This window comes from Microtus pennsylvanicus, chromosome 1 (assembly GCF_037038515.1).
Source record: "Microtus pennsylvanicus isolate mMicPen1 chromosome 1, mMicPen1.hap1, whole genome shotgun sequence".
In the NCBI taxonomy this organism is placed as follows: domain Eukaryota; kingdom Metazoa; phylum Chordata; class Mammalia; order Rodentia; family Cricetidae; genus Microtus; species Microtus pennsylvanicus.
In genome coordinates this window covers 173,704,721-173,732,050 of record NC_134579.1, presented here as the reverse complement: position 1 = coordinate 173,732,050, position 27,330 = coordinate 173,704,721, and the positions used below count along the sequence as shown (strand labels likewise).

General features: G+C 43.3%; 2 protein-coding genes across 4 annotated transcripts in view; one reads left to right on the top strand and one right to left on the bottom strand.

The window, feature by feature from the left end:
* The window catches only part of Nt5dc1 (5'-nucleotidase domain containing 1), a 107,890-nt gene extending 80,763 nt beyond the window's left edge, over positions 1-27,127 (bottom strand). For 2 of the 3 annotated variants that reach the window (XM_075945541.1, XM_075945563.1), the window contains exons 1-6: positions 26,941-27,127; positions 22,723-22,814; positions 19,967-20,038; positions 17,298-17,422; positions 14,119-14,198; positions 12,102-12,186 (exon numbers count right to left, since the gene is read on the bottom strand). In XM_075945541.1, the coding sequence (XP_075801656.1) occupies positions 12,102-12,186; positions 14,119-14,198; positions 17,298-17,422; positions 19,967-20,038; positions 22,723-22,814; positions 26,941-27,033 (547 nt within the window). In that variant the 5' untranslated portion in view covers positions 27,034-27,127. The remainder of the gene's footprint in view (positions 1-12,101; positions 12,187-14,118; positions 14,199-17,297; positions 17,423-19,966; positions 20,039-22,722; positions 22,815-26,940) is intronic. The other variant, XM_075945552.1, reaches the window with a different exon arrangement.
* Col10a1 (collagen type X alpha 1 chain) lies at positions 4,509-10,108 on the top strand. The gene is made up of 2 exons (XM_075959224.1): positions 4,509-4,662; positions 8,238-10,108. Exons 1-2 carry the CDS (start codon positions 4,509-4,511, stop codon positions 10,106-10,108), a joined length of 2,025 nt encoding a protein of 674 aa, XP_075815339.1.
* Positions 27,128-27,330: the final 203 nt, after the last annotated feature.

Below are 27,330 nucleotides of genomic sequence, written 5' to 3'. Positions count from 1 at the left end.
ACTTTTTCCTTCATACAAATATCTTGGCTGATGTAATAAATGACGAAGCATAAAAGTTACATACATATCAGCATTTTAAACCTATAATGAAATAATGAACCAGGGTAATCATCCATATCCAATAATACCAGAGAAAACAATCAACCGAGGGCTTTCAACAGAGACTACAAAGTGTTCTTGACAAAGAAGAGTTCTGTTTGTGAATGCATTTATCTCAAAGCTGCCATATCGACACTCTAAATCTAATGTGGAACCAGCAGAGGCAGATGGCAGGTAGGTGTACAGGATAGATGACCCAGGTTTTCAACAAATAAACTTCTAGTGGGAAACAAGAGATGGGGTAAGCAGCCTATTAGTCAATGGCACCTTATGAACACTATTGGAACAAACAATAAACCAAGCTCTAAAAATTACACGAGAATATATATATATATATATATATATATTTACACATGTCTATAACACATATATATGTGTATATATTCACACATATACGTATACATATGTCTCTACATGTACGTATTGTATCTAAGAGGTAAACTGGGGAAACATGAACAGGTACTAAAGTGATTGACATTATTGAGAAACAACTAATTTTTAAGATATGAAATTTTAAAAATATTTGTTTTGTGTAGACATCTATTAAGATATGAATAGATGAATTAGCATCATACATGTGACTTGTTTCAAAATTTGTAGTGGAAGGGATGGGTGGAAAGGAGACTGAGTGATAGTGAGTTAAGGCTAGGTGATGGGCCGTTCCCTGCTTACAGGTAAGACCAAATTTTTCTATAATAAAGCTTAAAATATGAGCACAAATAACAAAAACTTAGGTATCTAACATTAGAAAGATTTTGAAAATGCTATTAGACTATATCTTCCATCTCAGAGTATATCAAGGCCACGTTGAGGGCTTTTGCCACCTTAATAGACCCCAAACACCAAGCAGACTGTGTCAGAGCCCGCAGGACTGAGCACTGGGAAGAAGCTGAGAAGCACTGTGCAAACACCTCACGCACAGGAATGTGCATTATCCACAGGGTGTTGGCCCAGTGTCTTAAATGTCTAGTGTCTAAGAGGCACTCAAGAAATACTTGGTGAATGAGTGACTGACCCAAGGTATGTAATGGCAGCTAACTGTACATGTACAAAAACAGCAAGTCATATTTGATATTGAAACCTCTGGGCTCACTGGCCCGAGAGGGCAGGGCCCCATTTCAAGTAGAATGGATTTCCTTCATAAAGCCACAGACCAGTCAGTCCGAGCACCTACAAGTAAACACCCAGAATAAAAATAGTTTTATACACACGACTAGGTGTGGGTGTGGCCAGCAAACACTCTGATTCTACAATCTGTTTTGGACAAGGCAGTACTTAGAATGTGACTAACAAAGCAAACGGTTGGCAGAGCGTGTGTGCTGAAATAAGCACAGTATTTGCCAAAAGGGCTGAAGAGCCAGCCTGCCAGTAACGCACACTCCCCAGAGCTGGGGAACAGACTGAGACACACGTGTTCACACACACGCCCCAAAGGCGGCACACAACCATCCAGCATGAACCCTATTTCTACTTTTCTCAAATATGAAATGGGTTCTCACTATAGGGGGCAGTAGGAGGGGATTAGAAATCTCTTGGTCTAATATGTTTCACTGTGTTGCTGAAAAGCCAGATGGGTATAAAGGCTGAGGAAGCAGTTCTGAAAATATCAGCAGAAGCCACAGCTGGACAAACTGCACAGGGGAAGATTTCAGGGTCCACAGCTTAGAACGACTCTGCTGAGTGGTCACAGGAATGAGACCTAAGCAGATAGAGCCTCAGGAGCAAGCATACGCACAGGTGTAGATGTGACCACACACACACACACACACACACACACACACACACACACACACACACACTTACTAAGAATGCCTTTCTACAGTCTTCCTTCCAGCACTGAGGAGCAGGCATGTTCCTCCTAGTTCAGAATGGTCTCTACTGAGCATGTGCAAAGGAGGCTGGCTTGACCTGTCACTTGCAGCTTGTATTAGTAAAAGAGCTGGTTTTTATATCATTTCTAAATGATAAAGTGCACACTAGAATAACTACTCTCTGGGTCTCCTGATAATCTAAACTAATTATTAAAAAAAAGCCATATTTAAAACCAAGTATGGTGTTATACTTCTGTTTTCCCAGTACTTGTGAGGCTGAGACAGGAGGACTGCTGTGACTTAAGAGGTATCTGGGCTATACACAAGGATCAGGCTAGCTAGGGCTTTATCCTAGGACCCTGACAAACAAAAACAAAACTTCTAAAAGTGGTATTTAATATATATACCTGAGCGTTACACAGAAATATACATAATAATATAGTTTAAATTCTTTTTTACTTATTTATGTGTATGTGTGTGTGCCTGAGTGGATGTATGTGCAATTCACACATCCAATAGCAGTACAGGTGAGAAGACGGGGTCAGATCCCTGGGAACTTGAGTCATCATGTGGGTGTTGGGAACCAGACCCATTCTTTTGGAAGGCAGTGAGAAATCTTAAGCACTGAGCCCTCTCTCAGTATCTCAATAACACAGACTGTTAAATGTGGCAGCAAGCAAAACATTTAAAAGACATGAGAGGAAGAAGGAATTACGCATTTGTATTTCAACAACTGCACAAGGATTTGTTCAAACACACACAGGAAAGGACCTGCAAGAGGAAGAGCAATATGAAAAGAACAAATTTCTATTTCATCAACAGCCAGTATTCTAGTTACTGATCAATCCTGAGCCCAGAGTGCTCTAGTGCTAGCTAGATGTATTCATGCACCAAACCTGCTCCAAGCCTGCTCACCGGCACAACTCATTTGTCTCAGAACCAAATGATGACATTAAACGGCATGCGAAGCTTGGTCTCTCAACTCCTTACTATTACATTCCTCCAGATCCTGAAAGCTGATAATAAGGTCTCTAAGGTTGTAAAAGAGAAAACCACCGACTGGAACTGATGGTGATAATGTTTATTTCTCTGGGAGAAAAATGTTTCTCATCTGGATGCTTCAAGATCCCTGTAGCATCAGTCAATCTTATTTTTAAAAAGCAAAGTCTGAGGATATTTCCCTTTAAAATGAATATAGCAATCTGATGTAAATAAACATATCGTAGGGTTATCAAGTTAGCAGGATTTTCAACTATAAGGTATAATGAAAAGTTAAGGAGGAAAATCTAAATCCACTTATTGACTTTTGTGTAGTTATGAACAAAAAATTTAAACCGTTCAGTGAAGTTAAACAGCTAACTGCACAAGTTCAAGATGTCTTGCACTTGTCTCAAAATTTAAAAATATTTAATATGAAAATATGAAATATTTAATGCTATCTTTCCCCTATGTTAGCCTCTAAAAGCTTGCCATAAAATTCTGATATGCAAAATAATGTACCTACATTTTCAGTTTTTCCCTTTAGTTTAAGCTCTCAAAATTAGCAAAAATTTGGGTCAGCTACTTCTATGAAACTTTTTTTCTAATAACTGACGGATTAACATGATGACTTAAATTCATATTCTACCTAAAATAACTCTCATAATTTTCTACCAAATATTTTCAATCAAATAATACAAGAATGTACTTTTTAAAAATAAGGGCAAATCATCATTCCATCATTAACCCACACTGACATTAGAACTCCTAAAATGAAATATAGAAAAAAAAGTACACAGCTAAAGCTATTAATATATATTGAAGACAAAGACTTTATTTTTTAATAAGAAAACAAGGAAAAGAGAACCCAGCTTGATTTTGTGTGCCTGCCCAATAGGACTTTCCACTGTAATTAGTGTTTACCACCCCTGAGGGGTGGAGCTTAAACAGCGTAACCTCATACAATAAGAGGATAAACAGTATAAATACCCCAGGGCAGCTGTAGGAGGGCATCATCCACTGCTCACTGGGCAGAGGAAGCCAGGAAAGCTGCCCACACCTCGCCAGGAACTCCCAGCACCAGGTAAGTCTGGACCGAGGATCACTGGAAGGCATCCCGGTCAGGTAGCTTAGAAACAAACTTCAGTCAGTTATAGACATCTTTGTATGTGTGCATGATTTTAAAAAGTGGCTTTCTACCAACGCTTCCAGACAGGTCCATTTGTAGTTACCTATTTAAGATATTCTTAATAAAAAGGACTGTACAAATTTGAATTAATATGAATTTCAATGTATCTTGAAATTTCTAGTTATTTCAGGTTATATCAAATATTCTGGATTGTTTAATATAGTCATCTAGTAATGGATTATTTGGTGAGGGTCATTTTATTTGTAAAGCAGTATTTGAACGAAACTTCTCAAAACTAATAAGACATATATTTACATAATAAAAAAATTACCTATTATTTTATGGAATATATTCAAGATATAAAAGGTCAGTCACAAAAAAACAAGATAACTATATAATGAATCAATTTGTAGAGCATCACAAAAATAAAACATAAGTCATGAAGTTACATGTAATTATTCTCTTCTGTTTTTCAGAATTCATCTGAAACTATGCTGTCACAAATAGCCTTTTTCCTGGTCATGTCCTTGACCTTGGTTCATGGAGTGTTTTATGCCGAGAGATACCAAACACCCACAGGCATAAAGGGCCCGCTTCCCAACACCAAGACACAGTACTTCATCCCATATGCCATAAAGAGTAAAGGTAAAGTCAGCTGCACATTCTGCTCTACTAACCAGAGGGCTGGTGTTGTCAAATATTGATGATGAACTCCTTAACAAAATATTTTCCAATCTGTTCTTACTCTATTTCCAATTCTTGGTTGAAATGATGTGTGTAAAGAAGAGGTCTGTACAGGAATATAATAATTCCGGAGAAGGTGGTAGAAGAGAAAGACACATTTGAGGAATACCAAAGACTATGGAACTGGATTTTTTTTTCCTTTCAAATGATGGTTTCATACAATTAACCATTTACCCAGAATCTAGAAAAATCAATCCAATAAAATTAAGTTAATTTAAACTAAAAACAATTTCATAGACTAGGAATTTTATGTATCTAATTACTTAAACATTTGCTTCAAAAACTCAAGGCTGCAGATATTAAAGAAAATTGGTATCAAATAAAACCAGACAGCCCTCAATAAACCTAATGGGCAAAGGAAGTAGTAATTCTCATAATCATTTATATATTCATATACAGTACACTGGTTAAATGTACAGACATAACTAACTGCCAAGGGCTGCTGTGAAGGTTGCCGAGTGTGTATGTCTGGCTATTACCGTATCCATGCACTGCCTCCTCTTCTACTTCTCCATGGGGATAGCCTGAGACATTTTATCTTTCCTCTGGAATCTAATGCTCACGTGTCTAGCTGTGTTACTATGAAGGATGCCAAGACAGTCCATGTGAAATAACATGAGATCGTCAAAGAAGGGCAACAATTCAGTCGTGTCTTTGCTAATTCCACTTAACAGATTCAGACACGATGACCACTGAAAATACAAACTCTCCGGATTCCACTTCCCACAGTATTTTTCACCTTATTCATATGTTTTGCTCTGCATAGAGCAAAATGTGTGTTGTAATCTTTAAGTGGTACAGTTTTAGAAAGATATGTTGAAAAAACTGAATGTTTAAGAATGTTTTTTAAAAGAATTAAATATTTCATGAAGGCGGCTTAATGTTTAAAAAATATTAGACACTCTTTTTTTTATATAAACTTGAATTTTCATGGTTTTATTACCATGAAGAGTAGAGCCCTCCAGTGAGATGCTTCAGAGACTCCACACATGAGTGGCTCGAGATGCAGCTTAAACTGCCCTGGCAAATATCTCAGTGGGTTCAGGAAGGGATGGCAAGGGCAGAGAAGGGGGGCGGGGCTCTGTAACTTGTTTCTTTTTATAGTGAAAAGATCCAAGAGATACTCTTGACTGTCCATAACACATATCAACTGAGGAAAAGATAAAAGCTGGAAGGAAAGACTAGAAGCCAAACTTACTCCACCTTAAGGCAGTGAGCGTAGTTTGGAGTGCCAACAGGCAGAAACGAGCGTGGCACTTTGACCAAAGTCAGATCTTTTAGTATACTACTAATATTCCAAAAAGTGTTGGATTAAAAGGAGAACACACCACTGCTAGAAGGTTAGACGTGCTTCTGTCTTCACTTCTGAGACATGCAGAACACATGGAAATATCTTCTTAGCACACACAAAGTGGAGAAGCTGTGTTTTAATTAGTAAACCTACCCGGGTCTCTTTCTGAGAATGAATAGAAATCCCGCCCACTGCCAGGCGTCAGGGTCCTATAAGGAACACACAGGCTGACAGGGAGAGCAGTCCAAGCACACTAACTGTGCTGGAGGGAAGCGACTCCGCCAGCAGAGCAGCCTGCAGACACCTAACCTTCACAGAAGGGAGCAGCTATTCTTGAGGGACAGTGCACCCTGATCTTCCTTTTGTAGACTAGGAGCTGATAACTAGCCTCCCAAATATGCACAGAAGCCAGACTCTTTCTTGCACTGAGAGGTTTAGGATCCTAAGAGCAGTCCAGGCTACAAAGATCATCACTGGAGGGCAAGCTTCCAGCAGAGTCTGATGCTACCCCTTCCAGTAAGATGTGTTCCTCTCTGTTTTAACAGTGAAACATTTCCATAATTCTATGACAATTATTTTTGTATAAACATGATCCTTATAATTGGATGCTGAAGTAAATTCTGCATTTGAAAACAAAGCTATTTTACTCTAAGCCATTAAAAATTCCTTATTTACTAATCAATTTTATTTTGTGTGTCAAAGTTTATACACACATATCATGGATGTACACCAATGTTGATATCAGGAGTTATCTTCGAGAATATTAGTAACTACTGTTGGCTGACTTCTCTTTAAGTGCCAGATATTTAATAAGAGATATTTTTTAAAAATTAATGTACTTGCATACAAACAACTATTGGCTAAAGGGAATATTCTTAAGAATGTTATTAAAATAATTTACAATTGTGAATAAATATCCCCTAGTCTACATTCTGACTTTTCAAACCATTAATCTTAAAAGTTTATCATATTAATAGTTAGCTAAAAATTATAGGTACATAGTTATGAGTTTATTAGCTCAGTGGTAGAGCACTCGCCAAGCATGTGTAAGGTCCTGTTTGAGATCTAGGACTAATATACACACACACACATACACACACACACACACACACACACACACACACACACACACTAAACAGATTATAGTTAAACATTATTTTACAGTTTTGAGGTATCTACTCTCACATCTGCTAAAGTAGCATTACTATGAACTGCTTTCCAACAGTATACAAACATAAAGGCTTCTGAAAACTTAGTAAATGAAAATTGTACAAGTATTTAAAAACCATCTGCAATTTTACTGTTATCTTTACTAGTTATATATAACTTCTCTGAGAAAAACCACTTTGTGCGACATTTACAATGATGACTGTCAGCACATAGGAACAAGCATGGTTTTCATGGCACATTGTAATGTTTACACCGCAGGCTATATCCCACCTCTGAGAGGCTTCTTAAAGCAACTTTATCCCCGAGGCTATAGGTTTCACCCCCATGTCTGGTCCAAGAGCACATCCTGTCACAGGCACTGAATAAGGGTTACTGAAGATGTTTGGCATAGCAGAAAATTGTTTTGGTTAGACGAATCCACAGCATTGAGGTTAAGAACATTTATTGTATCTTTATCATCATTTTGAAGTGATTCTATGTGCCTCCTCAATGCATTATGCCTAGTCCTGTCATTCTTTCCTTCAATTTTAACTCAGTGAAGGAGAACAAAAGCCCAAGTATACACTGAGGCTGAAACAAGAGTCTAAATCTAAGCAGTTCGGTAGGACACACCAATTAGCTTTAAGTCTTGTATTGATGCCTTAGGAAATCACCTGCTTGAGGCTAGACTGTGTAACTCTTCCTTTTTTTCCCTTCCCTTCCTGACTACATGATCTTAAGACAAATGTCATCAACTCTCTTCCATGCGATGTTTACACTAGAGGGATTCTAGCTTGTTTTCATTGCCTCATTAGGATGACTCTACAGTCATTGTAGCTGTGGCTTTGTGAAACCACCTTCTCCAGAAGTTTCTGAACAAATATAACACATATACCATCCAACCCCATTGAAGACGGTTGTGTGGAAGATTTACCTGGAATTCAGGGACTACCACACTCTGCCCTTATTGTGCTTTGAGAATCTCCGGTTGCTTTTATGCTGCTTATATTGAGTGGTATGTTGGTGTGTCTTATAGGAATCCCGATAAGAGGAGATCAAGGTGTTCCTGGTCCACCAGGCCCAGTTGGACCCCGAGGACACCCAGGTCCCTCAGGACCTCCAGGAAAACCAGGTTATGGAAGCCCCGGGCTCCAAGGAGAGCCAGGGTTGCCAGGACCACCAGGAATATCAGCCACTGGGAAGCCAGGCCTGCCAGGTGTGCCGGGCAAACCAGGGGAGAGAGGACCACATGGACACAAGGGAGATATTGGACCAGCTGGCTTACCAGGCCCTCGGGGCCCTCCAGGACCACCTGGAATCCCCGGCCCGGCTGGAATTTCTGTGTCAGGAAAACCTGGACAGCAGGGACCTACAGGTGCCCCAGGACCCAGGGGCTTTCCTGGAGAAAAGGGGGCACGAGGAGCCCCTGGTGTGAATGGACAGAAAGGGGAAACAGGATATGTTGCTCCTGGCCGTCCAGGTGAGAGGGGTCTTCCAGGCCCTCAGGGTCCCGTAGGACCGCCTGGCCCTCCTGGAATTGGAAGAAGAGGTGAAAATGGTATTCCAGGACAGCCAGGCATCAAAGGTGATCGGGGTTTCCCTGGAGAAAGAGGACCATCAGGTCCACCGGGTCCCCAAGGTCCTCCTGGGAAACAAGGACAGGAAGGTATTGGGAAGCCAGGAGCTGCTGGAGCCCCTGGTCAGCCAGGTATCCCAGGAGAAAAAGGTCACCCAGGAGCTCCAGGAATAGCTGGACCTCCAGGAGCTCCAGGCTTTGGAAAGCCAGGCTTGCCAGGATTGAGAGGACAAAGGGGACCTGTTGGTCTTCCTGGGGCCCCAGGAGCCAAAGGTGAACAAGGGCCAGCGGGTCATCCTGGGGAGGTGGGTTTGATTGGATCTCCTGGGAATATGGGACCCCAAGGACCTAAAGGAATCCCAGGCAACCATGGTATCCCAGGTGCTAAAGGTGAGACAGGACCAGTTGGGCCTGTAGGACCACCTGGGGCTAGAGGAGCAAGGGGTCCCCCTGGGGTAGATGGAAAAACAGGGTACCCTGGGGAGCCAGGTCTGAATGGTCCTAAGGGCAACCCAGGGTTACCGGGCCCAAAAGGCGATCCTGGAGAGGGAGGAGCCCCTGGTCTCCAAGGTCCTATTGGCCCTGCAGGACCTAAGGGTGTGCCTGGACACAATGGTGAGGCAGGTCCAAGAGGTGAACCTGGAAGACCAGGTGGCAGGGGCCCCATTGGGCCACCAGGTATCCCAGGATTCCCTGGGGCTAAGGGTGTCCCTGGAAACCCAGGTCCTCCTGGCCCGGCTGGCATAGCAACTAAGGGCCTCAGTGGGCCCACTGGTCCTCCAGGTCCCCCTGGTCCAAAAGGACACAGTGGAGAGCCTGGTCTCCCAGGTCCCCCAGGTCCCCCAGGACCCCCTGGCCAAGGAGTCATGCCTGATGGCTTCATAAAGGCAGGCCAAAGGCCTCTTGTCAGTGCTAACCAGGGAGTAATAGGAATGCCTGTGTCTGCTTTTACTGTTGTCCTGTCCAAAGCTTACCCAGCAGTAGGTGCCCCCATCCCATTTGATGAGATTTTGTACAATAGGCAGCAGCATTATGACCCAAGAACTGGAATCTTTACCTGTAAGATCCCAGGAATATACTACTTCTCCTACCACGTGCACGTGAAGGGGACTCACGTTTGGGTAGGGCTGTATAAGAACGGCACCCCCACAATGTACACATACGACGAGTACAGCAAGGGCTACCTGGACCAGGCTTCAGGGAGCGCAATCATGGAGCTCACAGAAAACGACCAGGTGTGGCTCCAGCTGCCCAATGCAGAGTCAAACGGCCTCTACTCCTCTGAATATGTCCACTCCTCCTTCTCAGGATTTCTAGTGGCTCCCATGTGAGCATGCAATACCAAGCTCTTCTAAACGCTCTGCTTGGAAAGGCTTTCCCCCAACTTCATCGCGCCCACCCTGGAGATGCATGTGGAGGTCGGCTAAAAGGAAGGTGAGCACCTTGAATCTTCTAAAATGCCCTCCGAGACCACATTTCCTCTGTAACGTGAGCACCAAGGTGACTACGTACGGCCTCTCCTGAGCACCCAGCAGTCGTAAAGCCCTGGGGGGTTTCTGTGAATTCCCTTAATATTTAAAAATTTTACTGTAAGTTAAAAAAACTATCACAAAAACAGAAATAAGGTTCTAACTCACCATACATTTCATTTCAGAAATGCAGCATTTCTTTTTTAAAAAGCCTGTTTTTAATAATTAACATGAAAATGTCTAAGAAACATGCAGGAAGTATCACATAATGTTGTATTATTTAAATACTTGAATATTCAAATTTAAAAGACACTGTATACCCTAGGATATTTCTGATGGTGCATCACTCTATGGCTCATGTAGCCCCTTTCATCAAGACAAATTAAAATGCACAGGTGCATACACACTGGTTCAAGCTCTTATGAGAAACCAAAATACTGTATTACAATTACTTTGAATTACAAGGTGCTTTGTCACAAACGTTTTCAAGCTTTCCTGCAACTGAAGAAAGTCCACATACCTGGTGCAACTTGGAAGCAGGTGTCTGACCTAGTCTTAAGTTTGTCACACAGTGTGAACACTCTGAATTAATTCTGCTGCGTCTTTATAATAGGATGTTATGGGCTTACAGAACATTAGCACAGACTGCCTTCCATTCCAGTGAAAGTAAAGTTAACATTAAAGATTTCAAAATCAGATAGAAACGAAAAGACATTATTTATTTATGCTCTGTACTGTATTTTTATATTACTGTTTAAAACTGTTAAGCTGTACCTCACTTATTAAAGCATGGAGTATTTAATCTACTGTTATTACAAAGCAATAAAATGACATGAATAGATCTTACTTTCTATGCTTGAATTTATTTCCAAGCAACAGTTGGGTTTTCTCAACCATGCTTTTCCTTGGATAAAGGTAATGAGAAATTAATGGATGAGTTCCCTGCTGTCATGGGTTTGTCCTTCTGTCAAGACGGCCATGGCACACACCATGGACAATGAGGAGGTAAAGGATAGCCTCTATGAGCCAGGATCAAGGCTGATGAATAGACACAAGAAAATAAAAATATATAGACAACACTTTAGAACATGGGGTTCTTCTTGGCAGAAGAGAAGATGTCAGGGAAATATCAAATTGGAACAAATATCCTACAATTACTATTTATGAGCTTAGCACATTTTTAGTCATAATATTTAGAATTATTCTGATGGCTTGATTTACCGAAAGGAAGGCATATAATTTTTTGTTGTCAATCAAAAGGCAACATATTTCAAAACTTAAAATCCTGCTGACTCCATCAGCCCACTTGTTAATGAAGCCATTCTGACTCAGTCACTAGGGCAATGTAGCATAAAGGTTGTTTACTCCTTGGGATAAGATTCTCTCTGTAAACCTGAAGAGGAAAGCAAAAAGCCCTAGCTTGAGGTTGGCAGGATTAGCCCCCTTTCTGGGTCATCCACTCCTATTCCTTAAACAAAGAGAATGGAAATTCCATCAGCAGGTACTTTGTCTGTCTGCCTGTCTATCTGTCTGTCACTACTGTCCTGAGGGCTACAGGTGTCATCCCATTCCTAAGCCACGACTGGGACTTTTGTTGCATGGAACATCCCCCGGCCCAGGAGAGCTGAATTGGCAGGCGCATGGGAAGACAGTGGAACCGACTGGTTCAGAGTCCTGACAACTACAACCACAGAGCAAAATGAATACAGGTACCAGAACTAATTTTATAGCAAACATTTTTATCAGAGTAAATCCCAAGTAAAGAGTAGAGCAAAAGAGGTAGCATCTACCGAGTTCAGTAGACACGGGGCGTTTAACAAACCTCTATCAGGAAGCCCCTCTTCATGTTACTCACCCTTAAAGGCTGACATTTTAAAATTGTGTTGTATACCAGCAACTACATCCTTCCAAAAATCAAATGTTTTTTGACCTCTGTTCTGCTAAAAAAAGAAATTTTCAAATGTAACAAGTGCAGTAATTCTGTTTGTAAGCATAGTGGTAAGCTATAGCAAATAATTACGTGTATTGACTCTAAGGTCAGAATTCAGGTTATAGAAAACACGACAGATTGATACAGAAATATTCCTCAAACATCACTGCTACAAGTCAACACATAAATAAACATCACTAAGTATTAATGCAGTTCATATATCCCAAATAAGGTAAAAATTTCCACTCACACAGCCTAAAGTTATAGAATATTTAAACATACAAGAAATTTACCAAGTTCTATAGCTTCTGAAGCAATAAAATGTCCTACTTCAGACATGATGGCACCAACAGGGCCCAAATCAGGGTAGCTCAGCATTCACTGTCCAGTAAGCCTGCACTTCCACATACAAAGCAGTAACTCACGGCGACAGCACTAAGTCTAAAATGTAAATCACTACAAGGAGAACTTTCCAAGCTGGCAAAGAAATTCACATTCAGCTACGCAACTCTACAGCTCTTTGCTTCATAGGAACAGGCAGTGTCTACTTTCTATACAGAAGCCTACTAAATCTTTATATACAACTATGCACACTACAAGATACTACAGGCTGATAAATGGGGGTGAAGTTCAGCAGTAGAGTCCTTGCCTGGAAGTGTAAGGACCTGGGTTTGATCCCCAGATCTGGAGGGGAGGGGAAGACTTGATGCTTTTTCTCCCACTGGTGTATGATAAGAAACAGACTCCACTCATTCTGATAAAAACTGCAATGCTGCGATATACCTCAGTGGTGCTGGGGATACAGCTCAGTGGTGCTGGGGATACAGCTCAGTGGAGCTGGGGATACAGTTCAGTGGTGATGGGCATAATATGTCAGTGTGATGGGGATACAGCTCAGTGTGATGGGGATACAGCTCAGTGGTGCTGGGGATACAGCTCAGTGGAGCTGGGGATACAGTTCAGTGGAGCTGGGGATACAGTTCAGTGGTGATGGGCATAATATGTCAGTGTGATGGGGATACAGCTCAGTGTGATGGGGATACAGCTCAGTGGAGCTGGGGATACAGCTCAGAGGAGCTGGGGATACAGTTCAGTGGTGATGGGCATAATATGTCAGTGTGATGGGGATACAGCTCAGTGGTGATGGGGATACAGCTCAGTGGTGATGGGGATACAGCTCAGTGTGATGGGGATACAGCTCAGTGTGATGGGGATACAGCTCAGTGTGATGGGGATACAGCTCAATGTGATGGGGATACAGCTCAGTGTGATGGGGATACAGCTCAGTGGTGGTGGGCCTATACGTCAGTGTGATGGGGATATACATAGGCCCCAGGTAAAATTCCTAGCACCCAAACAAAACAAAACCAACAGTCTGTCCTGCTCAATAGAAACTTTCACAAATGCATGACTTAATTCTCATTTCAATAATAAGCCAATTAATTATGGTTTTAAAATACAATGGATGCAAAAAGAAAAGTAATACTGGCATACAGACCAAGCTATATCCATAAATCTTCTGTTTAAGTATAAATTGTCAAAACTAGAGATTTCATCTGAAAAGTCACAAAAATGCTTCATTTTCCTGGTTTGATATTTCAAATACATAAAGATACATGGAAATTTTCTTAACTACCTGTACTTTTTTATCTGCTAATGAAAGCAAAAAAGTATTTGTTCAGAGCCTGTCTTCTGTTCCCTTTCTCTAGACCTTTACTCCCCCTACTGGAGAACTGGAGAAGAGGAGAACTTTTGCCTAATCAAACATTTTTTATTTAATTTTCCAAAAATATTTTTGACCAAATTCATCATGTTTGCTTCCTCAGTTACCTCTGAAACCATCCAAAGAAAACAGAGTGAGATCTCAACTGAAAAGGGACACGCAGTTAATGCCTCTTACTTATGACTAAAGGCAGTTGTTTAAACCCAAGTGCCCACTCACCTTTGTTAAGGAGTCCACCACCCTGGCACACAGAAGAGCCCCAGGCAGGTCAAAGTAGTTATCATAGAAGTAACACTTTCCTAGAACAAACAAACAGAAAAGAATCAATGCCTCCTCCTCGTGGAAAAGAGAGAAACTGCCTGAAGGGAGCCTGGATGTTCATCTAACTACCTGAAAAGCCTGCACTTTATGTTAGCCTGTGTGTTGGAGGTGGGGCAAGTAGGTGTCGGCAAGTGGAGGTCAGATGACAGCCGGTGCCACTCCACATACCATCTGTTTGTAAGACAGTGTCAGTCACTGGCCTGGGACTTGTCACGGAGGCCAGGCTGACTGGCCAGGGAACACCAGGATTCCACGTGTTTCCATCTCAAGCACTGGGATAACAAGTGTAGGTGGCACTGTGCCATGGTTTTTAAGTGAGAGTTCTGGCGATTGAACGTAGGTCTTCCCTAGCCGTTTTAATATTTTATTTTGGGGATGTTTTATTTGTGTTGCACATATCCTTGATCAATGCAGCACACATTGGCACTGTTAGCTGGATATGGAGAGAACTTTCCATAGCAATTTCAGTGAAAAGACCATTTCAATTCAAACTAGCATTACTACAGGCTCTCTTTTTTTCTAATTTTAAAGATTTATTTTGTTAATTTTATCTTTTTTTTTTAGTGTGTCTGAGTATTTAATCTGCATGTATATATGCACTACATGGGTGTCAGTGCCTGGTACCTGTTGGTGGCCAGTACAGGTGTCAGAGCCCTTGGAACTGGAGTTAATACAGACAGCTGTGACCTACCATGTGGGTGCAGAAAACTGAAGCCAGGTCATGGGCTAGAATAAAGACTCTTAACTGCTGAGTCACCTCTCCGGTCCCAGCCTTATCTTTTGAGGAATGTTTAAGCTCTAATGACCCTAAAAGAAAGCTGAAACAGACATCTGCAAGTTAAGAATTTAAACACATTTCAATTGCAAAATAATATATAACCTCAAGACAATATATTATTACTATAAAATGCAATGTGAAGGAGTCACAATTCATTATTAATGCCACCAAATTCCAAAATAGCTAAATAATCTAACATTAGAGTCCCACGAAATTCTCCCTATTCACTGCCCGGACACCTGAGCTGATAAAGCCATGTAGAATACTGCACTCAGCGTTTACGCCATTTCAGATGAATAGGAAGAGTTGAGACTAGCCAGGGTAATGACAGGAATAAAAATCCTGTCATGTGAGTGTATGGTGGTGTGGATCAGAAAATCTCAAGAGTATGGGGCAAGGGCATTCCAGGGTCTCCAGGGAGAAAAGGACTAAGGTTTATTATAGATGGTCTTGGGGCTAAATTAAATCCAAGCCCTTCCTTGGCACATGTGTAGCCTCTGGACACAACACTTCTGCTGGTCCAAGTCACCTCTGACTCTAGCTGTGCTGCTCAGCAGCATCGCACAGAAGGCGCTGGAGCCACCTGGCCCAGGTGGTCAACTGGACGAACAAGCAAGTGAAGCAGAGACCTCGACCTTCTTTCTCCTCAGAAATCTCAGTGAAATCCAGAGCACGTTGCTCCCTATTCTTATAGTATTTAACTTTACCAACCATAGGCTTTGATTGCATTTTAATGTAAGCATCATCTAATTGCGTTTTGGAACCACTGGGCCTTTTTTCCCTCAGCCTTCTCTACACATACACAATTTTATTTGTAAGGAGAGAGAAGGCTCAGTGGTAAGAGCAAGCACTGTTCATCCAGAGGACCAGAGTTCAGGTCCCAGCACTCATGGTGGTTCCAATACAACACCTGCAACTCCAGCTCCAGGGGGTCAGACATCCTCTCCTCTGGCCTCTGTGCATGCCTGTACTTGAAAGATTTTAAAAGGGACAGGCCTTCACTGTGTAGCTCAGCCTGACATCCCAGGCTCTGTACTCCTGGACGGCAACTGTGTCCAACGAACCAGATAAGATTGAGAACAATTCCAAAATCATCACCAAGATGCTGAAGCACCAGGAGCTGTCACTTCAAAGAACAGTGCCCTCTGGTGGGAAAGTAGTGGACAAACAAGTCTGTCATAACTGGGTACCCGCTCTTTCTCATAGTCAGGAAATAGTTTACCTTTAAAAAAAATATTCCAGATTATGAATAATTTCCAAAGGAAGCACTTAGCTATGAGCCTAGCTTTCCTTGGATGAGGGAAGAACTTACTCAACAGGGCTTTTTGTCCCTGGGACTTGAATGTACAATTTGACACATACTAGGCACACTTTACCAGTGGGCGATAATCCCAGCCCAAGACTACAGTTATCAATACTTGGGAAGAAAGCGCTCGGCTGAGATGCACAAAAGCATCCTCGCCGAACTCTCAGGTTCTGTCTTTTTCTTACACACTTATTTTGTCAAAAATACTCCTATCTTCTAATACTTTCAACTCACCAGAAAGACTTAAACGAACATGCCCCCCAAAAACAACTACCACAAGGCCACACAACAGTAGCAAATAAACATCAACTCTTTTCAGGCTACCAAATGTCTGAAGGGGAAGGGCGTGGCCTAACACTACAGTGTGGGAGAAACAGCAGAGGGCTCGTGCAGAGAGAACAGAGAAACAGCGTGATTGTAATGAGCACTTCCCGTCCATAAAAAGGGCTTTAACCACTCCAAACCAATCCACGCACACCTATGTCAGTAAAGAATTTCTGAAATATTGCTTCATGTTTCGCTTTGGTAAAGGTCTTTACCCAGACTTGAGAAGACTGGATGGAATCATTTTAAAATAAAAACCAGTGGCAGGACATAGGGCCGTCAGCAAGAAAGCAGGGTCCAGGACCACGGGAGTGGCAGGCAATGCGAATGAGAAGACCCGGGAGACAGAGAAACTGAGAATGGAGCATGGAACTGCTGCATAAAGCACACAGCCCAGATAAGGGGTGTGTCGTCTTCAGGGTAATCTTTTTACTCCAAAATAAAGACGGGTAAAAGGACATTAAACGAAGCCTTCCGTATAGCAGTGAAAACACTGCTGACCCAATCAACGCCAAGCAGAAACCACACACACTTGAAAAGTAAATACTACTGCCAAAGCCACTCCTCTGGACACTTTGCTTGGCTAGAGGGCCGAGCTTCTTCTTTGTCTCCTTGCCCTGCAGGTGACAGTCCAAAAGTGAGGCAGAGTGGGTGGCAGAGGAGACCTACCTGAGCAGCAAGGGATGTCGACGCTCGAAGCACAGTGTTTGTCTGTCACACAGTGCCTCCAGTCCTTCTTGCCATAGGTCTCCGCCAGCGCCTCCGGAGTCATCATCCTGGTGCCGTGGCTTGCCCTGTTGGGGAGGACTGTAGTGTTGGCTGAGAGTTCCCATGATTGCTTCTGTGACAACACTGAGAATACTGATCCCCATCCCACTGGAGTTAACATAGCTTTGCTTTGGTTTTTTCTTAGACAGGATCTTGTTATATAGCCCAGGATATCTTCAAAATTGTGATCCTTCTACCTCAGCCACCTGAGTGCTACCCATGGGCCACATGACCAACCATTGTTTTTCTTTTATATACTGTATATTGGTTTTCACTGGGTTGGGTCTGGGATTCTAGAAGCACTTTATGGTTATCGTATAACAACCAAGATTCTAGGCACATAAGACACTAAACGCTTGTCTAAACTACACAAGTAATGTAGGTCAGTTCAAAGATGGTTGTCTAGATGCTCTGGCATTTCTACCACAGCTATGGCTCTTCCGCGTTTTAGCCCATCCACTAGTAAGTGATGAGGAGCTGCCACGTGAGGCCACTGCTGCAGCAGCTCCTGGCCTTTCCTAGAGAAGCTGTGGTGTCATCAAAAGATGAGACAAAGCTGGTGTTGTAACACCTGCTCGGAATCCCAACTCCTCAGGATGATAAGGCCAGGGGACCACAAACAAGTTCAAAGCCATTCTGGAAAACTTAAGAGAGACTTTGTCTCAGACATAAAAGGAAAAGGAAAGCATTGGGGATGGATATTGGTGGTAGGGAACTCATCTAATATGTGTGCGGGCCCTGGATTCTATCCCCAGTAGCATGCACACAAAGCAAGAGCAAAATACATATTCAGCCGGAACAATTAGGAGACAATTATGTAGACAGAGTGGGAAGGATAACTTAGGCAGCCATGAGGAAGAGCAGGTTAGAAGATGAATCACATCAGGTCCCAGGGAGTGGTGGGCACCTGGTACCAAGGACCTGCGGAGATGAGACTGGACAGCTTGACCACACAACACATACATTTTATCAACAAACACTTTGGAAGGACACAGGAATGTGCCAAACAGAAGACAATGAAGAAATAGCTAGGTTCCGTGCTCAGAAATCTGCTTTTCCTTTACTACAGCCTTGTCAGGGGACTCTCACCATGTAGATAAGTAGATAGTTCATATTTTAAATCGTTCATTACGAGAACATACAGTGTATTTGTATTTCATTTTGATGGGGAAAAAATCTGAAGGGGAAAATGAAGAAATGAAGAAGAACTAAGAACATACATGGAGTTCTTTTCTTTAGAGGCTGACCCTTCAGAATATTGTGTCAAGAGAGGAGTTCTGCAGGCACACCTGAGTAGACCAGAATCTTCTGCGTAGAATGAAAGAAGTCATCAAGGGGAAAAAATGTGCAAGAGAAACTTCAGGTTATTCAAAAGTTGAATTGAGAGCGACAGAGACTGGGCAGACAGGCAGACAGACAGGCAGATTTTAACAACTAGAAAATGAGTGAAGACTGCCAAGAACACCACTAAGCAAACCACAAATGTACGGGGTTAAAGGGAACTTATATAGTATTTGCATACAGATACACTCCCTAGTTGCCTGAAAAAGAAATAGGAAAATAAATTCCAAAATAAGAGATAAGGCCATACCTGCTCCTTTTAGAAGTACTTTAGAGGAGAGTCTGGGGGAAGTATGAAAGTACCCTGACTACAAAGTATCAAAAGTAGGAATACAGGAGTCCTGTATTGAGTCTTCTTGTCGCTGACCAGCTGGGTATAATAGTAAAAGACACCCGCATGGCCATATTGCTGTGACTATACTATTAGCATGAGGTGGGAAATAGATCTTTACTCCATGGTGCTTTCCTGCAGACTCAGTAGTGACAGCAGCTACTTACTGATTGTTTCCCATACCCTGGTCAACCTAAGAGGTCTGTGTGTACTCAAGAGAAGAGGAACAGGAAGGAAACCAGAGCGTGAGGCTGACAAGGTCCACAAGGAGCCTGCATAAGAGAAATAAGTATGGCCTAATGGGGTGTACACAGACCATGACTTAACACAGGGCATACACAGACCATGGCCTAACAGGGTGTACACAGACCATGGCCTAACAGGGTGTACACAGACCATGGCTTAACACAGGGCGTACACAGACCATGGCTTAACACGGTGTATACAAACCATGGCCTAATAGGGTATACACAGACAGACCATGGCCTAACGGGATGTACAAAGACCATGGCCTAATGAGATATACACAGACCATGACCTAACAGGGTATACAGGTATACAAAGACCATAGCCTAATGGGATATACAGAGATCATCAACTCCTACCCAGTACACATCTGCACCTTCTTTAATCAAAGAGTCCCTGATACTATTCTAATTACCTAATAAAAGGCAAACAGCATAATATCCATGATCTTTTGAAAAAAGAAAAGGATAGGAAATGTCAAGGGGTATGTTATTTTCTACTATATTTCCTGAAAATATTTCTAAGAAGTTAAAAGTAGTATAGAGTGCTACCTGTCATCTGATTGACTTAAATATTAACCGCATCTTGTGGCTTAAGGACTGTTCACTAGTACTACAGGAGTGAGACGCTGACCACAATTCCATCAGGTTACCTGAGCACAGTGCCGTCAGCTGCGAGTTTAATGAAGGTCCCATCTTCCAGATCCAACGCCAAACCCTTGCAACTAAAATAGAAAAGTCTGATTATCGACCAGCTCATATACTTTGTTAACCTCAGAGACAAAAATCTCCATTATTAAATGTTACAATGTGAAGAGATTTCCTCCTCACCTAAATGAAGAATATATTTCTCAATGAGAGAGAACATCCAGGAACGATAAAATTGAGTATGGCTGAAAAGCAGGCACATAAGGGAAATTGCCAGGGGAAGGAGTAGCATGTTCAGCTTATAAAGTCTTCAGGATTGTGTGTGTATGTGTATGTATGTGTGTGTGTGTGTGTGTGTATGTGTGTGTATGCGTGCGTGTGTGTGTGTGTGTATGTGTATCTATGCGTGTATGTGTGTGTGTGAAAACAGACACAACTCAAAAGAGAAAATACAAAACGAAGATTCTGTACCTTGTTACTATATACAATAGTTTTCCATTATCTACAGCACATAGGAAGGTGGCATGGTTCAGTGGGTAAAAGTAGCTGTTGAGCAAAGCTGACAACCTGCGCTCGATCCCCAGATCCATGGTGGAAGAGAAAACAGACTCCTGAAAGTTGACCCCAGACCGTCACACATGTGTGCCTGTGCACATGCGTGCACACACAAGATTAGAACAGATACAAACAGAAAGATGCACATGAATATCCACACACACTTACAACACACAAGCTAGCTTCTTTGCCAGGGTGTTTTCTGCACTATTTTGAAATGACCTCCATATAGTTCTACTTAGAAAAACTTACCTTCTGGGAAAGGTATAATTAAAAACCAGCAAAAGAAGGTCAAATACTAAGTTCAAGGGCTTTTTTGTTTTGTTTTTGGTTTTTGGTTTTTGAGACAGGGTCTCTCTGTAGCTGTCCTGGAACTAGCTCCTGTAGACCAGGTTGGCCTTGAACTCACAGAGATTCACCTGTCTCTGCCTCCCAAGTGCTGAGATTAAAGGCGTATGCCACCACTGCCCGGCTCTAGGTTCTTTAATATAAAAACCTTGTAGGCTCTGGATAAAATGTTTAGATTCTCTATTACGAATAGTAACAGTGAAGCAGCACAAGGGCTGACAAACAGCAAGGTTAAATGAACATAAAGGGCTCTTGTGGGTATTATTTCCTTGCATTCACAGTAAAACTCCTAGAAACAATAATGTCACGTGGTAAGAGCTTTCCATTCCTTCCCAGGACAGAAAGGACAGATCAAAAGACAAACAAATTTCAGAGGTATGCACAATGCATGATCGCTGTGCATGTATTTTTAATGATTATTAATTACAAACTAAATGGTCATTTTCTTAGTCTTAATTTGTGTGTATGTTTGTATACGTTTTCCTGTGTTCACACGTGTGTGCCTGTGTGTAGAGGCAGCCAGAGGCTGACACCAGAATCCCTCCCATCTCTCCACCTTACTTTTCAACACAGTATTTCTCACTGAAGCTGGTTGGAGCTCACCAGTTGGTTAGGCGGACTAGACAGCAAGCTCCCAGGATCCTCCTGTCTCTGCCTCCCTAATGCTGCTGTTCTAGAGAAGTCACTGCACTCAGATCCATTCTTCCCTCCTTCCATGCCCCTTTCCCGTTTGAGAACTTTGTGTATGTGTATGGTGTGCTTTGATGATGCTCGCCATTTCAACTGCTCCAAGTCTTCCCCCATCCTCTCTATCATTTCCTCCCAACTTCATCTGTATGGTTTTTGTTTTGTTGTTGTTGTTGCCCCAAGTCCACTATTTGAATGTGTAGAGGGCCATCTACTTGTAAACAGGTAGCTGCTCAGAGGTCCCGTCTTTGAAGAAATCTGATTTTCCCTCTTCCCAGTCGCCATGAATTGTTAATAGTGCCCCAGCTAAGGGTGGGATGTGGTGGCCATCATCCTGCTCCATACTTGGTCTTACTGAGTTTAAGCTTACCCCGGATTTGTGCATGCTGTCACAACTTCCGTGAGTTCGTATCTGCAACCACCCTGTTGTGTACTGGAAAGTTCCCTTGTAGCCAATCATCACCTTTACCTCTTATAATCTTTCCTTCCTCCTTTTGCAATGATCCCTGAGCCTTGGGAGGCACCGGCTCCTTTTCCTTACATGGGCTCTGAATCCACCTTCCCAGTCCTAATTTACTTTAAGAGACAAGGACTTTCTATGCTGCCGAGCTAACCCTGAATGGCATCCTCAGGCCTCAGGTGGCTGGCACTGTATTCACACTAGCATGCACACCCTGCCACACCTGTCTAAACTGAACAATTTACATCGATTAAGGGTTTTCTTTTTTTTGCTTCTTTTTCTTGTTTAAATGAATCATAAAGCAGGAAGGGAATGAACAACAAGAACCAGAAAGGAATATTTATTCAGATGGCCTAATTCAGCCACTTACTTAACATGCTGACTCCTCTTTCATGGCTCTGAATAACAAACTTTTTCCCATAGATGCAAATTTTAGCTTTTAATACTTCTCCTGTGACTGTCTGAAACTACATATAAATATCCTAAAAGTAGTCACAAGCTGAGAGCTTACTTATATTAAAGTCTAGACATGTTTCAAGTACAAGACTTTAACTCACTAAACACAAAACTTTTAGTATAGAAGTTATTCTGCCCTTTGACTCAGTTTTACATTTCACTGTCCACCTTCACAGAAGAGAAAGTGTTAAGATTTCATCAGCAACAATCATGAGTCACAGGGGATGGAGCAGCCAGAGGGGCTAGGGGACTTACCAGAAATCCCAGTCCTCGGGCGTCAGAGTGAGCAACTCCTTATCATACCCCTTCTCCTGGACTAAGAACTGAGCAAAGCTGTTGTAAATGAGCTGCAAATAAGGAAAGCAAAAAGAGAGATCAACTCTAAAGTTCACTATTCACCTTCATTTCATTCACCCAACAACCTAACGGAATCACCGATGGGGCTAGCAGCGGAGCAATACACACAACTGTGACGTTCTGCCATTGAACCTCCTTTCCAGGTGATTTGTCAGCCCCACAGGGTCCCGAAACTATATCACCAGTACACAACTATAAAACCAAAGGCAGGAATTAATCGGACACCCAGGTCCTAATGGGTTGGCACTCATCATTAAGACCCGACAATGCTCTGTAGCTACTAGACAGGCACCGGGACAGTGAGCATGCTGGCCACTCTATCATATTCTCTCACTTTGGTCCATCAGTGCTACACAGGCCTGGGAGAGAGGAGACTCAGTGAGACACATCCGGCCAGGCAGATGAGTTAGGAGGAAACATGAAGCCTCTATCAGACACAAGGAGCCTCTTATTTGTCTATATGCAAAGAGAACAATTAAGCATGGAGGAGGGAAGCCTTTGGAAGCCAGCATAGGATAAACCAACGCTGATTGTTGACAGACGTGAATCTCAACAGTTGTTTTTCATCTAAATACCCACATTTCACAAGCAGCCTAACGCTGGAGAGATGACTCAGTGGGTGAAGTGCCTGCTGCACAAGCATGAGGACCCGAGTTCAGATCCCCGGCACCCATGCAAAATCTGGACATAGCACACACTTGTAACCCGAGCACTGGGGGGTGTCAGAGAAACGGGGCTCTCCAGAGCTCGCTGTTCAGCTAGTCCAGCTGAATCTGCGAGCCAAGTTCACTGATACAGCAGCACCACCTAGAAGATATGGCAGAGCAGGGGAATCTAGGGCCATGGAGAACCAGGCACGTGTAGACAGGGGCCTGAGCTCTGCTGCACCTAGGGTGCTGGGAGCTGGGTACTAGGAAATGAGAATGGAGAAAACAAAGACTCCCATCAAATAGAGCTGCCCTCTGCCTAAAGCCGACTGGAAAACCTTAGTGTGACTCCTGCCTGGTGCAGTGTGATCCTTACCCAGGTTACACGATCTATCAACAGTCCTGCATCATGCAGATGATTCAGAATGGATGCTGCCTCTTAAAGTCACTAGACTTTCAGGGAAGAGGGAGGTCCTGGTGGCCTCCTATATGATTTTTTTGTTTCTCTCTTGAAACAGGAACTCATTATGTAGCCCTGGCTGGCCTGAAGCTAAAAGACCCACCTGCCTCGGCCTCTCTATTGCTGGGATTAAAAGGATATATACCCGACCATGCCCAGCTCCTACAGGATTCTTGAAGCCTAGGAACAACAGACAGGCAAAGTTCAAAGAATGTTTTTTTAAACGTACTGAGTCACACCAAGGTTCAAAGTAACTTCCGCGAACAGTAGAGAGTGTCTGTCATGATCCTGCCTGCAAAGTCTATTGCTAGTCTGGGGTTAACAGATGTGGCGCTTACAAAGGTAAATTCAACAGAAGCATTAGCTATTGTTATCAGTCCTGAGCTAGTTATGCACCAAAACCACGACTGATGATAACCTCTGCCCATTTCCACTGTATAAATATTCCTATCCTGCCAGCCCACAACACAGGTTTGGCCTCCACCAGAATCTGCCAAATAAAGATGAGGTCAATCCAAATGTTAGATTAATAGCAAATAGTTGGGTGGATTTTTTTTTCTGATAAGCATGTTCCATGTAATAGTTTGGGTATTCACAAAAACCAGGAATGCTTCTATAATTTGAAAGTCAGAACATTGTGTCCTGTGTTTTAATTTGCTAAACCTGGCAACCTTATAATCCTGCTGTGTTGGAAAATGAGGCAATGCCTCAAAATGGAAAGGTTTCAAATTAGTTGAGATTTCCAGTTTACAAAAACGAATCAGAAGACCTGGTAGGATGGAGCCCCTCTTGTTAACGCGGCAAAGACTGATGTGTGCCCACTCCTTCAGAATGGGCACACATTCTCAGTCCGCATGCCCAAAGAACACAGGTGTCAGTGTCATGTCCTCTGGGATGCTGTTCCTGAGGTTCTGGCAGAAGGGACACATATACATCCATATTTGCACGACCCCATGACTTGATAAATGCCCTCACTGAGAAAATCCCTGATTTCTCTACAAGTGTCTGCAGTTTCCACTTTCTGAACACCTGCCTCCGCTGTCCATTGCATGCTCCTTTCGCCTGTCACTTTCCAACTCCAACTCCATGTTCACTGAGACACTGTCTCAAAAGATAAGGTGGAGAGCAGGAGAGGAAGACACAAAACAGGGACCTCTGACTTCCACGTATGAAGCATACCCCCCACATATACACATACATACATGCATATACCACACACACACACACACACACCAAAATAGAAAAAAAGTGGCTGTGTATACTCAGCTACTAAAGTCCTTTAACTTCATCCACATCGTAACTTTCTGAGCCTGGTACACTCAGTACTAACGCTCAGGATGCAAGGAACCCTGTCAATCAGTCTGATGCTAAGAAGACTGGGCCTCTGGGGGAGGATTTCAAAAAGTAACTGTGAAACATTGAAACCTTATGGTGGAGTTAGTTTCTGTGGAAAACTAACGGTGGTGACATGATACACTTCATAGGTGGGAAGGGAAGGCTTCATAAGGGAACAGTACTCAACCTGAGAGCCCACATGAAGAAGAGGGACACTGAGCCTAAAGGACAGGCAGTAGCACATATCAAGACAGAAAAGACTGCCCTCCACCATGAGTATAGAAAAGAGGTTTACGCCATCTTTCTGCTAACAGGCTGCTACCTGTGTGGTTCATCTCTGTCCCTAACTACATCCCAGCGCCAACATGCTGGCAGACTCAGGATTTCTACAACAAACAATCTGAGCCTCACCAGGGTTTAGTTTTCAGTCTTTAAACTGCACCGAGATTCAAAATTCACAATAGAGTATCTTGTGGATCTTATACTCTGGAATTTTTATGCCCACACATCCACCAAATTGGCACTTAAACAACACTCCCCATAAACGATGTTGACTACAGGAAATACGAACCAGACAGGGATTCGAAAGGCATGAAAGGAACGAAAATAACACCCAAAGGTCTATGTGAAGGGGTAGCCAAAGGACCAAGACTTAAAAAAAATGCCTTCCAACTGTCACCATGAGGAAGGATGTGAGGTCTGTGTCACTGGCAAGAACAGTTCACCAGCAGGTAACTCACATTTGAAAAAAAAAATCCTTATGCAAAAAACACACACCAGCGATTCAGGAGCCTCATTTTTTGATTTTTGAGTACCTGGCCAACTGGAGCACTGGCAGAACCACACAGAACGGCCCTGGCTGTTCTCGGCACTAGGGATCCACACCTCGACCCAAATACTCTGGGTGCAACCATAACACACAATTGTTTTTTAACCAGGGACAAGCTCTCAGCACCACACATCCACTATCCACTTAATATAGGCAAGGGAAACTGAGAAGGAACCCAGGTTATTTCCCTAGCGTCACAGAGCCAGACACTTGGAGCTGGCGTCCCGAACTAGGTAATCTAGCTGCAGTCTTGCTTAGATCTTTCACTGCAATGCTGTTAATTCTTCAGTTGTTTCTGAAGGGTCCAAAGGATCAGGGGGTACCAGTCTACAAACACAGCCTTCAGGGCAGAGAGGGCCCAGATTCCATGGAGACTACAACTTTATTTAAAACGCACAGAGCAAGTAGTAGGTGCAAAATGAACGCTCGTTTTCTTCTTGGTAAAAGCAAGAGTATGGCTAAGACTTTAATGACTTTTCGATCGGTGTTTTTCGCAATACTATTACACAATCTCTCCCTAAACGCAGCGCCTCAACTCTGACAGGTGATTACTTGGTCGTGCAACAGGAAAGATGCAGCCACACATTCTAGAAGTCCAAAACAAGTGGCTATACCCACTCTGCTGGAGCGCAGAGGAGTAGGAAAGAAACCCAGGGCCTAGGATCAGCAAATGACACCCCAGACTGCCGACCCAGCCTTTCCAATGCCCTAAAAGCCGGCTCCCAAGCTCCATCTTGCGCTGTCTTCTGCCCCCGGTTTCTTCTTCAGTCCCTTCAGGGGCCTAAAACCACACTTCCGCCCAACGCCCCAGAGGCCGTGCGCCTGGTGTCACCCGCGCCACTCACCCGGGCGCTCTCGGGCAGGTTATAGCGGCACAGCGTGTGGTCAAGGTCGAAGCCCACCACGTCGCAGGCGGCCAGGGAGAAGTGCTGAGCCATGGCTGCGCAGCGGAGGGTTCCGAGACCGGAAGACTGGAAGAGCGTGCGTGGTGAAATTGCCGAGACCCAACAACCCAGGATCGCACCGAGGAGGCGGAGCAGGATGGGCCCTGAAGGGGCGGGGCCTTACTGGACAGCCGGGCCGGACGGGCGGGGCGTGGTCTGCCAGGGCGGGGCCGTCCATGGGGCGGGGCCTAAACTCCGGCGACCCGAGGGCGGCCACGCCCCAGGCCCCGCCCCTCCCGCAGCACAGGTCTGAGGCCCGCCCACCTTCTGATACAGGGGTTTCCTGCAGGC